At 40.4% G+C, this 13,518-nt stretch overlaps 1 protein-coding gene across 1 annotated transcript in view; it reads left to right on the top strand.

Moving 5' to 3' along the window:
• Positions 1-13,262, top strand: part of LOC135490995 (uncharacterized) — a 35,188-nt gene extending 21,926 nt beyond the window's left edge. The window contains exons 2-5 of the mRNA XM_064776609.1: positions 8,923-9,055; positions 9,489-9,628; positions 10,018-10,132; positions 10,444-13,262. Coding sequence (XP_064632679.1) covers positions 8,923-9,055; positions 9,489-9,628; positions 10,018-10,132; positions 10,444-10,759 — 704 coding nt within the window. The 3' untranslated portion in view covers positions 10,760-13,262. The remainder of the gene's footprint in view (positions 1-8,922; positions 9,056-9,488; positions 9,629-10,017; positions 10,133-10,443) is intronic.
• Positions 13,263-13,518: the final 256 nt, after the last annotated feature.

Below are 13,518 nucleotides of genomic sequence, written 5' to 3'. Positions count from 1 at the left end.
TCACGGTTACAGCACGCTGCACTTACTTTGATGTGAATTGTTGGTGGTTTGAAAAACAAGACTGTAAAAACAAAGTGCATATTAGTTCGCCATAACAAACTGCCTCAAACCGGTTGGCGAATCTGATTACATACGCCATGAAAATATGATATGCGTTAATTGTGTCCCCTGATTACCCTGTCGTCTTCTCTTCTCTCATTATATAAAATGAGATAATTTCATCACACATTGTAATAACATCATCGAAGAATATTTAAACCGCTCGTTATGTAGCCACATTCGTCTCTGATGCGAACAATCCGTTTGGTACGGTGGCCCATTAGGGACATCATGTTTTTTTTTAGATTCAAATACGATTTTTTTTTCTCGAATTTTCTCCACGGAATTAAGTATTTTCTCCACGGAATTAAGTATTTTCTCCACGGAAATAAATACTTTTCTCCACGGAAATAACATTTATCTCCACGGAAATAACATTTATCTCCACGGAAATAAATACTTTTCTCCACGGAAATAAATACTTTTCTCCACGGAAATAACATTTATCTCCACGGAAATAACATTTATCTCCACGGAAATAAATACTTTTCTCCACGGAAATAAATATTTTTCTCCACGGAAATAACATTTATCTCCACGGAAATAAATACTTTTCTCCACGGAAATAAATACTTTTCTCCACGGAAATAACATTTATCTCCACGGAAATAACATTTATCTCCACGGAAATAAATACTTTTCTCCACGGAAATAAATACTTTTCTCCACGGAAATAAATACTTTTCTCCACGGAAATAACATTTATCTCCACGGAAATAACATTTATCTCCACGGAAATAAATACTTTTCTCCACGGAAATAAATACTTTTCTCCACGGAAATAACATTTATCTCCACGGAAATAACATTTATCTCCACGGAAATAAATACTTTTCTCCACGGAAATAAATACTTTTCTCCACGGAAATAAATACTTTTCTCCACGGAAATAACATTTATCTCCACGGAAATAACATTTATCTCCACGGAAATAAATACTTTTCTCCACGGAAATAAATACTTTTCTCCACGGAAATAACATTTATCTCCACGGAAATAACATTTATCTCCACGGAAATAAATACTTTTCTCCACGGAAATAAATACTTTTCTCCACGGAATTAAGTATTTTCTCCGCGGAAATAAATACTTTTCTCCACGGAATTAAATACTTTTCTCCACGGAATTAAGTATTTTCTCCGCGGAAATAACATTTATCTCCACGGAAATAAATACTTTTCTCCACGGAAATAAATACTTTTCTCCACGGAATTAAGTATTTTCTCCGCGGAAATAAATAATTGATTCCGCTGATATGATTGGTCCTGCATTTTAGAGGACGAGGTCAAGGTGAAACTATTAACCCTTAAACCCCAACCTTGCGGTAGGCTCGGGAACCAAGCTGTACAGGCGCTGCCCGCTGGAACACGAGGCCGCTTGTCAATCCCGTTTGACATTGTCAGATCTGACTATACGTGTATAGTGTTGGCATGAAGACTGTGGAAGATGTAAGTAACACGATGATTGTCAGATTTGATACGTTTTGAATCATAAAAATGCAGTTGGTAGCATCTTTGTAGAGTGGCCTAGTATCAGTGAAGAAAACGGTACGTGGAGACCCACTGCCGATGTTATGTATAGCTAGCTATCGCGCGCAGTAGCTAGCTATACATAACATCGGCAGTGGGTCTCCACGTACCGTTTTCTTCACTGATACTAGGCCACTCTACAAAGATGCTACCAACTGCATTTTTATGATTCAAAACGTATCAAATCTGACAATCATCGTGTTACTTACATCTTCCACAGTCTTCATGCCAACACTATACACGTATAGTCAGATCTGACAATGTCAAACGGGATTGACAAGCGGCCTCGTGTTCCAGCGGGCAGCGCCTGTACAGCTTGGTTCCCGAGCCTACCGCAAGGTTGGGGTTTAAGGGTTAATAGTTTCACCTTGACCTCGTCCTCTAAAATGCAGGACCAATCATATCAGCGGAATCAATTATTTATTTCCGCGGAGAAAATACTTAATTCCGTGGAGAAAAGTATTTATTTCCGTGGAGAAAAGTATTTATTTCCGTGGAGATAAATGTTATTTCCGCGGAGAAAATACTTAATTCCGCGGAGAAAATACTTAATTCCGTGGAGAAAAGTATTTATTTCCGTGGAGAAAAGTATTTATTTCCGTGGAGATAAATGTTATTTCCGTGGAGAAAAATATTTATTTCCGTGGAGAAAAGTATTTATTTCCGTGGAGATAAATGTTATTTCCGTGGAGATAAATGTTATTTCCGTGGAGAAAAGTATTTATTTCCGTGGAGAAAAGTATTTATTTCCGTGGAGATAAATGTTATTTCCGTGGAGAAAAATATTTATTTCCGTGGAGAAAAGTATTTATTTCCGTGGAGATAAATGTTATTTCCGTGGAGATAAATGTTATTTCCGTGGAGAAAAGTATTTATTTCCGTGGAGAAAATACTTAATTCCGTGGAGAAAATACTTAATTCCGTGGAGAAAATTCGAGAAAAAAAAATCGTATTTGAATCTAAAAAAAAACATGATGTCCCTAATGGGCCACCGTAGTTTGGAAGTCCGGCATTATTATTAAATTGTCGTATCACACATGTATCTATATCGCCTTATATTGCAAGATTGCCTATTTAGGCACTGTTAGTTATAGCCACCATCGGTTACATTCTCATATACAAATGTATAAAAGTACAGATAGTAGTTTCTTCAATGTCATGACACGTCACTTTCGATGCAATAGAAGTAAAAGGCTTTGCCTTCCTACATTGGTAAAAATTGGTTGCTCTGTCAGTTGGAAAATCCAATTGGAGCATCACCGGTTTCAAGTATACAGCCGTAGGTCGGCAGAAGACATTCGAAACCCTGGGTACGGATCCTTTAAACCTATTCCCACGAGCATTCTATCACCGCGAAATCGGATTGACTTGGTCTTTGGCTTGTTAGCTTATTAGCTTATTTGCCTTGGCAGTGAAGTTTTTGATGTACAGTGTCATTTTTTGCATGGAAGGTGACTTCATCATCAAATCTACCGAGCGGCAAAGCTAAGGTTTTGACATAACAATTTCTAATGAAGTCTTTTTTATTTCAGATCAACTAGAAATGCCCTCATGTTCCAATCATCCAATTCCGAATTGACAGAAATGAACTCCTAAATATAGCCTTCTGATTGGCTCATTGCAAATGAGCACACCGGGGATGCTGAATTCGGCACTTTTGATTGGTCTACCAAATCATGCTTTCGTAAATCACCGAATCGACCACATGCCAGACCCCGATGGCTCATTATTTCTTTCGCCAGCGTGTCGTTACTTCTTATCAACAGTCATCATGACCAGCAACGGCATCCTGACTGGGATACCCACCGCCGTCCTTTCCAATCATTGTTTTTAATCAGTGATAAGACAACCCATGCACGGTTAATTGAGAAGACGCCATTTTTCTGGTTGATCCTAAACCTTTAGAATCTCGTCAACAGGCAAGAAGAATTCTTAAAGAACCAACGGAATAAACAAGAAAATTATTATTTCAAGCTGTCACTTCCCTGTCGGCTATGAACAGTAGAGACGAAATTGGAAATAGCGCATCTGCTATATCATATATCTTTATATGCTTAAGATATCTGCCATGCACTGGGCCAGTTTTATTTGGTGTCTATTCTGACAAGTTCTTTCATAAATATATCCTATCATACGTGTATCTCTGTTATTAATTAGCGTAATTTCTAGTATTAACACCAATAGGGAATTGTATGGAGCTCTAGCCTCGTCACGTACGACACGAACGATTTTCCTGGCTAAGTAATTCATCCAAGGAAGTGACATTTAGGTTTCACGTTACATTGTCCTTTTGACTGGTTTAGTAAATGAAGACCGCACCGATGAAGCAGAATTTGAGGACTTCTGATTGGCCAAGATTATGATACATGTAGAAATGAAGACAAGAAAACGCCGTCTGCTGGGATATGTACGTGGTCAATCATGAAGTCACGAAACAGGATATAGGCCAATTCATATCGTTGAATCCAGATGTTCTGAAGAACGAGTTGTTTCGGGGGGGGGGGGGGACAAAACTGGTAAGCGATACCATCGGTCCATGCCCACAAAGATAACGAAGGGATAATTTGGGTTCTTTCTCCATTTCATGTGCAATTTGATGATGGGAACTACTACTTTAGAGCGGAAGGTAACTATGCAGACGTCAGCTTGGTAATCGTGCCTCTAACATTGCCATTGGTACTTAAAATGTATTTTGAAAATCTCGACGAATTCGTCGGTTCTTTAGAAGAGACTTTTTACTAACAGCATAGCCTTTTAGACTACATGTATACGGATCTATAGATCCGTGACTTAACTTAATCCCAGGTTGACCTTTTCACAACCAACTGACGCTGAGTTTACGTCAAAAATGTTTTCCTCGACATTGGCATGTATTATTAAGTGGCTTTACTGATGATTTAATCAACGAATTCCTTTTTGAACATGACAGGTAATTAAAACAGGAGACCGAAGGCTACTGGTTTATCGTTGGCTAATTGGTAAATCCAGAAATCCATTTGATAACTTTGATGCATTTGAATACCCCTTTCACAAACTTCATTTTACCTCCTTCCAAAAGTAGACTACTCTCCTGACCAGAATTCTCCTCTGACGCCTACATTGATTGGCTATTTTCGGTTGATTGCACCGGTGTCTTGTGATTCGACTACATGATCGGAAGAACCATCCAGCAGTACATCGACACACTTGCGCGCATGCACCTCGAGGACTTAGTACTATCTCCTTCAGTCCTGGTCAAAGTATAAAGAACAAATCGGTCACCTGGAGACCACCAATTTGACCTCTATCTCCTCTCTATAGTCTGCGGCCTTTAGGTAACGCACTTCGCATTCCATGCCAGGAATTAATACCTCATTTAAAGCAATATTTCATCATTTGACCATAACCAAACACCCAAACCAGTGATTGCAGCCATAAATCCCGGTTATTCCATTTGGTCTAATGCTCCGCTTGGTCACGTCTCGCGACTGGACCACGCAGACTCATGCCGGTCACAAGTCGCGAATAAATAACTTTGTCTATATCCCAAGTTCCTAAAACCTTAATGTGATTTTCCGTTCGGCCAGTGGCTGATCTGTTCGGCATTTGAGCCGGTATAGAATGTGCCGAGGTCTCCGTGGACACGTAGACGAGGTGACAAAGATGTTTGGCTACGAGGAAGCAGGCAGTAACTTTCAGCACAGGCCAGATCAAAGCCTTTATTCTTTTCTGTTCATTTAGTTATAAGAGAAAGAATAAGATGCAATGTATACATGTAAATGCGATGTACATAATCGTCACACTCAATGCATGGGCTACGTGGCTTTATACATGATTTACGACGTTCCCCAGCAGGATGGCGTTTTGTTGTCCTCATTTCTATCTTAATATTGGCCAATCAGAAGTCTTCAAATACTGCTTCATCCGCGCAGTTTTCAGTATTAAACCAATCAAACCCCGGCAACAGTTTAACTCCTTGCCCGAACGCCAATAGATTTTAATCAAATGGGTTCAATCGGGGAACGCCTTGATAGTACGTGGAGAACGTGTAATTAATGTCCCCATGTCTGTAACTAAATTATTAGCTAATTGCATCCATGTCCCAGGGAAGATTCATAATGCTGTCTAAGGGATCGCACGTATATCAAGTTGGAGGTAGATTGATTGTCTGGGTACCAGCCCCCTGCTCCCAAGACTCAAGTCTTCAACAAAATGACTGAAACCTCATTACGAAGCGAATTACCTCGTCATCCTTGGTCCTTACGGTCGGATAGGCCACGATGGACTGTCTGTGTTCATCCAGTCATTTGGCGGAGTGGCGTAGAAGCCAACATTGATGTAAATCCCCTCTCCGCACTCTTAAAACTCATTCGTGAAAATTTCGCCTCGAAGGTATGATACTATACATGTATTAAAGGCGCATTTTTGTGATGGTTTACTTGACTTGACAGAAGTTTGACCTTGTAAATGTTGACTTTTAAATCTTGACATTTTAATTAACCAAACTGTACTCTAGCATATCAGTATTCTAAGAATATTGATGAGCGGATGAAATGTAGTACGATCCCTTGATGTAATCAGTGAAATGGCTCCGTTACTAGGGTTTACTAATATTTAAGATTGGGGTAAATGTAAATTAAAATTTGCCCGATGAAGCAGCGACTTGGAAAATCATTATGCCTTCAGCGGAACAGTGGAAAACAAGAATACGTGCAACGCTGTTACAGAATAGAAGAAGAAGGCCACAAATCGCACTTTGGTCACTGCAACACGGAACATCCGTGGTCGCAACTTTGTAACAGAAGAAGAAGGCCTGAAATCGTGTTGCAACGATGAACATCCGTGGTTACAACGTTCGGTGATATTCCATCCCGTTTCGCAAAATACGGAGTGCCACTGGACTCCCTTTGACTTGATTATTCAGCAATGCATTAAGCGAGCTTTTAATTTATGATTCCTTGATCAACAGAGACATGTTCCGTTTGCTACAAGCAGATCAAAGTACAAAGAGCGTACATGTAACTCTTGTGTATGATGCACAGATTGTCCGTCCTTGTTGCGATTGAATCGACACAACCACGGTGTCGTATAGTGCTACTACTCACTTAGGAGTGGAAGATGTTTGAAGTACCGTAACGTTAATTATTTCTAAATTAATAGGATTTTGAAGTGTGGTTGTAAATGTTGATAGTGTTGCTTAAAGGAACAAGTCGGGCATGAGATATGGTTTTTCATGCGAATTGGTTTCAAGCTGGACCATGACTCTCCAAGCAGGATCGTTGAAACACTCCACAGGGAGTTGTTACAAAGCCCCCGAAACGCTTACGCGAACGCCTATCCCATTGTTGGTGTCTAACAATGGGTCAGACGTTCGCGTTGGCGTTTCGGGGGATTTGCTAAAACTCACTAGGCCTTAAGCGACCAACGTGCCAGTTATCCACACAAATTAAAGCAACCTATCAGTAGGGCTACAACACAGAAAAGGGACTGGACCTCATGCACCAAGGGCAACTTTGTATTCACGCTAATGATGAGTAGAAGCTGCTAGTAATAGTAATATTCCCCGCATAAACTCCGACCGTTCAGATACAAAGAGGTGAAATCTCTGGAGAACTCTGACCGAAAGGACGCCAATTTGGCGTATAACACGAGTACGCCCAATGAATATTAAATACGAATTAAATTCCCATGGATGGCCATCGCCGGACCATTCTCCGACACATATTGCTTCTGTATAGTAGCTCCAAGTCATAAAGCAAATATACCTGAAGCTCTCTCTCCCTCCCCGATAAAGATGCAGAATTAGCACTTTGTGATAGGGTAACACGACCGGAAGTTTCAAGTATAAAAGCCCTGTGATTGGCTATCTTTATGTAACTATCCCTGTGAGGTAGAATTTAGCATTTCTCATTCGATACTATATGATCGGATGTTTTGCCGAATTCTTCTCTTGAAAGTTCCTCAGTAATTGGCTGAGAGATGGTAGGTAAAGACAGACGCCAGTAAGTGACATCTGTCTCGAAAGTGACTTCCTTGTGTCTTTTCCCCCAAGAACATCTATATTAGCCTTTTCCCAACATTTCTTTTTGCTACAATTTTCAATGTAAGTAGTACTTTCGCTGTGTAAAAGGTGATAATTTCTTTGAATGGTAACCATACCATTTTCGAATGAAGCCTATACTTATGCTGCGATCTATACCGATTTAAACTCACACCGTCACAAAAAATAACCTCTTCCAAGCAACTAATGAAATTGACATTTATTTCTGTATTTGGAAAAAAAACACTATCGTATATCAACGCCATGGAAAAAATATCTAAATATAAGTGCTCGGTTACATTAAGCGTAATTCCCATTTGGTGTTGCTCGAGGTAAGATAAGATCGCAAGCTCAAAAATAGCGATCATTATCCTCTGCGGTTCCGGTGTAATGTTTTTGAGTGTTTCTGTTTTTGAGTGTTTCCCCTCATTGTTTGGGAACGCTCAAAAATAGATTGACAAGTTTTTCTGTGTATCCCCCCTATTGAAAAGTCGTGGTCTCTCTAGCTGCCTATTGTTTGGAAACACTGACACATGGGGAACAACCACAGATGTTACACCGGCATTTGCAGAAGTAGAACCTGGCAAAACGTGTTACCAGCGGGTAATATGTCATCCTGACATAACCAGTGGTTTTAAATATACTCCGCCTCTCGATATTTCAAACGAGGTGGTAATATGTTGACCTCGGCCTCTTGACCTCTTAAGAGAAAGTCCTTGGAACAAACAACGCTATAGATCTGTATCCAACACTATTGGTCTAAATCCATATTAGTGGCGATGATGTTTTCTTCCCATTGCATCGGTCAGCCTTAATGGAAATTATGTCACCTGTCGCAAATGTCCAGGGAACAATGATAACTTCGAGGAATTTCTGTCATTAGATTCTATAAAAGCTCCACATGAAGCAGAACACCTTGACAATGAGGTTTATGTCCGCCATAACATCCTGAGGAAATCTGGGGTTAATCTTCGCATCTCCGGCCCTGCACAAAGACTGAAGCAAAAGTTAACGACTGATTTCCTCAGGGTGCATCATAGTGGACAAAGAAAGACCGCTAAACATATATAGCTCCAACTGAAAGGCATTTAGACAGACATTGATGAGACATTTGGCGAATTAATTGCAGAGCAAACACAGTCGAGTCGAGTCAAGCATTTGTCGAATTAGTTACATCTTCAATCAAGGTCCCTTGACAGATTAGTTTTATCTACATAGTACGTCATTGAGTCACCATCAATTACTGTCATGTTGTGTCCTCTTTTCTACTTGCAGAGCTGCGCCCCGCTGTCGCCCTGCAGGACTGTATCACTGGCCTCATTGAATGCAGCAGACCAATGATGTACCCAACAATTTTGACGGTACTGGGAAACGCATCAAATCCGGAAACACGCAAAACACCTTGCACGTAAGTGCCATGCTGAATACACGTATACTGCGTACGCAGTGTAACATTTTTGGTCGGTTGTTGCCGTATTCCAGTGTTCATTAAACAGTGAACAAGAGAGACCACTGTTGTTGTTTTATTCATTTTCGATCATCTGTAGTTACCATAAACATGATGATGTCGCGATTCATGGCAACAAAAGAGACGTCGGTTATCTTTTCTTGCCAATTCGCCTCAAAACCATCAATCACCTAGTAAGTGAGTGTTATGTGAGGCACAGAATTCTTACGGAAATTAAAACCTTTCGCCATATATGAACTTCTTTGAAATTCTTGAGAAAACCGTATTTAATTAACATTACAATATTTCACAAGTAAGTTATTGCTAAAAATGTGCATTCGAGATTCTTTTGCCAGTCGTTTTACGAAATGCCTGTCTGACATTCTCGCTCCAGGGCTTACAAACAGTATACAAGCTGTATGGCGAATAACGGTGATGAATGCAATTCGGAATATGAATATATCATGGGGAGGAGGTTGGTAGAAAACGGTATGGGGAGATTATGTAATGACCAAGAGGAATACGTTTACAAAGGTAATAAGAACGTAAAAATGAGTTTCGTTTTTCCTGGGTTACGGGAGCACCGAGTGACGAAAACCATTTGTCTTTTGACTGGAGCTGCAGCCTGTGAGTGAGGAGAGTTGCAAACCGGGGTGTACTCGGTACTGATCAATGGTTTTGTTCACTGCGGACTATACAACGCTGTTCGGTTAGTACTCAAAGTATTTTAGTCATTCAAGTAATTTTTTTTCAACTTTGGGAGTGATTTGACCAATTGGTGTTACTGGGAGCGTGCACTGCTCTGTCAGCTTTGGTGATTTCGTCCCTGAAGATATTGCCACGCAATAATGCTGCCACCTATCCTATTAGTCGCCCAGCCAAGACCCAAAGAATAAGTCCCAAACATATATTGTTTTCTTCAGAATATCAAAAACACGCCAGCTGTTACGTTAAGAGTCCTAAAATGGCAAAATGTGTCGACGAAATGGTGAAGAAGTTACAGGACGGCACTAATATGGCTGATAATGAGTTATGCAGGTAAAGCCATGAGCACACAGAGGCAAATGTCTACGAGATCATTGTCGCTGAGCGCATCGCCAGGCTATTGTCACGGTGGAGACACAATCGCTGCAATCAGCCCAACACACACGCGGAGTCTTCCTCATCTAAGGATGAGATTTCATCGTAATGACAGTCACTTTTCTTGTCACTCCTCACTTCGGCCTCCTATTGAGAAGCCTGAAGTAGAGGGTATCATTTTCACACCCCACCCCACAAGTCTAGACTTTTGAGATATAGTTGCCTGGAGGGAAAAGAACCCATGATAATTTCTGTTTCCTTCTTTCCAGCCCTACGCTGAAGATGTTAACTTGCCTGAGCGACCAAGTGCGGGCTAACTGTGGAGGGAATGCCCTCAAACTCTCCTTGATTCTCCTGCCCTCTACCTTCCCGTTCGAGTTTGTCTCCTGTCTAGAGGAGCTTGACAAGCTCACAGACAGCAAGAACTTCTTCCAAGAGATGACAGACGATGACGGAAAGCAGATGAACAAGGCTTATATCTCCTGGTTGGTGTCGTCCGGGTCTACAAAATATAGCCAAGGAGCAGTTATCTTTTCAGTTTTAGTCTCTGTGGCGTTTTGGTTGATATCAAGGTCAAGGTCATGAGGATACGGTCAGGGTCATATGAGTGCCAAGGTCATTTACGAATGGGTCATCCAAAGGCAAACGCACAGTTATACACTCACATCGCCTGGACCGGTCTCGTGACTGTGTGTAGACGAGACATGTTGACCTTTTGAAATAAAGGATTGGTCCGTAGGACATCTAATTAGTATTGCCAATGTAGGATTTCCCGTGACCTGATGGAGTACGAACATAATATGATCATAAATGAATAAGCGTAAAGGTAAAATCACTGGAAAGTAGTATAGGCTACTTTTTAGTGATATATACCTTATTGTTTATTTCCTTTATGTCATGATTACATTGCAAAGAGTATAAGGAGCTATGTTTTGGGAGTCTCTATTATAACATTGTCGTCTGATTGAAAAAATTGAAAAATAAATGAACGCAGCTTCATTGCCATCTTTTATGAGGGATTTACCAGTTTTAATATGTTTTCCTTGGGATAGCCTTCACATTTGCATTACAGATGTGCAGACAGATTTGGATGATTTGCCATTTTTACGGTATTTTCATCAATAAGTAATTGAAGACAAGTTATTGGCCCAGTGTATCATTTTGAGATGGCCCTGTAAAAAATAAAGAAATTGGTCATGCAACAAATCACATCTAAACTGTTTTAGATGGACCAGAAGGTATTTGCATTATTCTGTCTGATGAGTGGTACTTATGAGTATCAATGTACAGGTTTTTGGTGGGCCTCGGAGAAGCCTATTTAAAAATGATTATTAACACGATATGAGCGTCTTCATACACCTGGCAGTTGAAAGAAAGGCTCGGCATATCCATAACAAGTTCACCTTCGACTGGAGAATAGGGAAAACGGCTTGATGACAAAAAATAATTTTGTGCATGCTAGTTGTTGCATTCATAATCATTATACTATATGTCTCAAAACTATTCATTTTTGTACTACGTGAAAGCGAGAATGCTTACAAAACATTTTTTACGTTTTATAGCAATCCAAAACCTTTCCATTTTAACCTATCTTTTTCATGTCTGATATAAGGTGACGCGGCACGTTCACAAGAAACCAAAAAAAGCGCTCAGAAAGGTACTTCTTTTCCTTTCGAAAACATCAGACCCTTGAAAAAAATCATGATCTGATGAATTATATGAAATATGTATCACGAGTATAAAGGCTTATCCAGCATCAGCGGCGTATCACGCTCAAGGCCTTTGCCAGTGTTCCTCGTCGCCAAGAGGTGAAACTACATGTATATGTTTTATGCTTAATTATTTTCCTTATGGCTGATAATCGGATCAATTTGACATGAACATATAGATTTAGTTGGGATTTTATGATGCTAATTGTGACACACGGGTATTTGTGATTGTCTTCGGGGATGGTTGTTTCTCTGACATGGGAGTGTCCCGGCCGCGAGGGTTTTTTATTACAGGTAGGTTCGTACCATTGTGTACATTGACAGGCAAATTGACAAATTTCCGAAGAGAAATTCATTATTAAAATAATTAAGTAAATGAAAAAAAAAGCAATAAAAACAAAGTGCATAATTTTTTGGGTCCTTCCGAGATTCGAACTCGCACCATTTGTCAATGTGATCTTGTTTACTGACTGACAACACGTGTGTTTCTTACTTGATGACGTCAGGCGAAGTTACTGAACTCTGATTGGCTGTCAATGTACACAATGGTACGAACCTGCCTGTAAAAAAACCTCGCGTCCGGCCGGGGTGGAACTGTTCCTCTCCGGTGTTGTTGTGTAAAGTGCGAGGGAACGAATGTACACCTGTTGAGAGAACTCATAAAGAAAGAATAGGTAAGCTGATATTTTAAGGACGGACCCAACGTGGGGCCACTGTACGCCCGGAGTTATTCCCCGGCTAAACACAACTCCGTCTTAAATATCAGCTTACCGATTCTTTCTTTATCATTTCTCTCAACAGATGTAATTCGTTCTAACATTTTACACAACAACCTCGGAGAGGAACAGTTCCACCGCGGCCGGACACTCCCATGGCAGAGGAACAACCATCCCCGAAGACAATCACAAATACCTATGTCACACTAATCAAGGCTTCGATATGTGTCTGTCATTATAGGCTATGTGTCAGTGTCTGATATTGATGAACATGGTAAAATTAGCGGAACAATTTTATTTAGCTAAAATGTACATCCTATACACTATTGTACTGTATAACTTTGTAATAACATAAGTGTAATTGGTGTTGATGTGTAGAGTTACATATAATGACCAGTGTGACATCTTTCAGTGTTTCCCATATTGCAGTGTTCCTCATTGTTCCCCTATTCACGGATAAGTCGATCACATTCCGATCCCGAGGTCGCCTCGCCAACCCACGACCTTTCGACTGTCTCGTGATGGTGTAATTTCACCTGCATATCATTCCCTTTGATTGCAATAGTGGACACCAAATTAGCTACCATAGGTGTTTTGTAACTCGATGTGAAATGATAATTGAAAATGTGTCAAGCTTCAGTGTTATCAATAAATTGTTTGGAAATCGCATTCATACAACAAAAGTTAAGTCATATATAGTCATCCTTGTCTAACATCGCCACGACCTGCATACGTCTTAGCTGGTCTTCAGGTTGTGACTTTGTCCCGTTCACACCGGTCGAACCACCGACGCGACTTTAACTGAATGGTCTGGTAAAGTCTTCGACGACCCGCGTACCACTTTGACGGCAGAGCGCCACAACGACCCACCGACGCGACTTCAACAGAATAGCCTAGTTAAGTCGTCTTTGATGGCCTT

Source organism: Lineus longissimus, chromosome 7 (assembly GCF_910592395.1).
Source record: "Lineus longissimus chromosome 7, tnLinLong1.2, whole genome shotgun sequence".
NCBI lineage: Eukaryota > Metazoa > Nemertea > Pilidiophora > Heteronemertea > Lineidae > Lineus > Lineus longissimus.
This window is presented reverse-complemented; position numbering and strand designations above follow the sequence as displayed.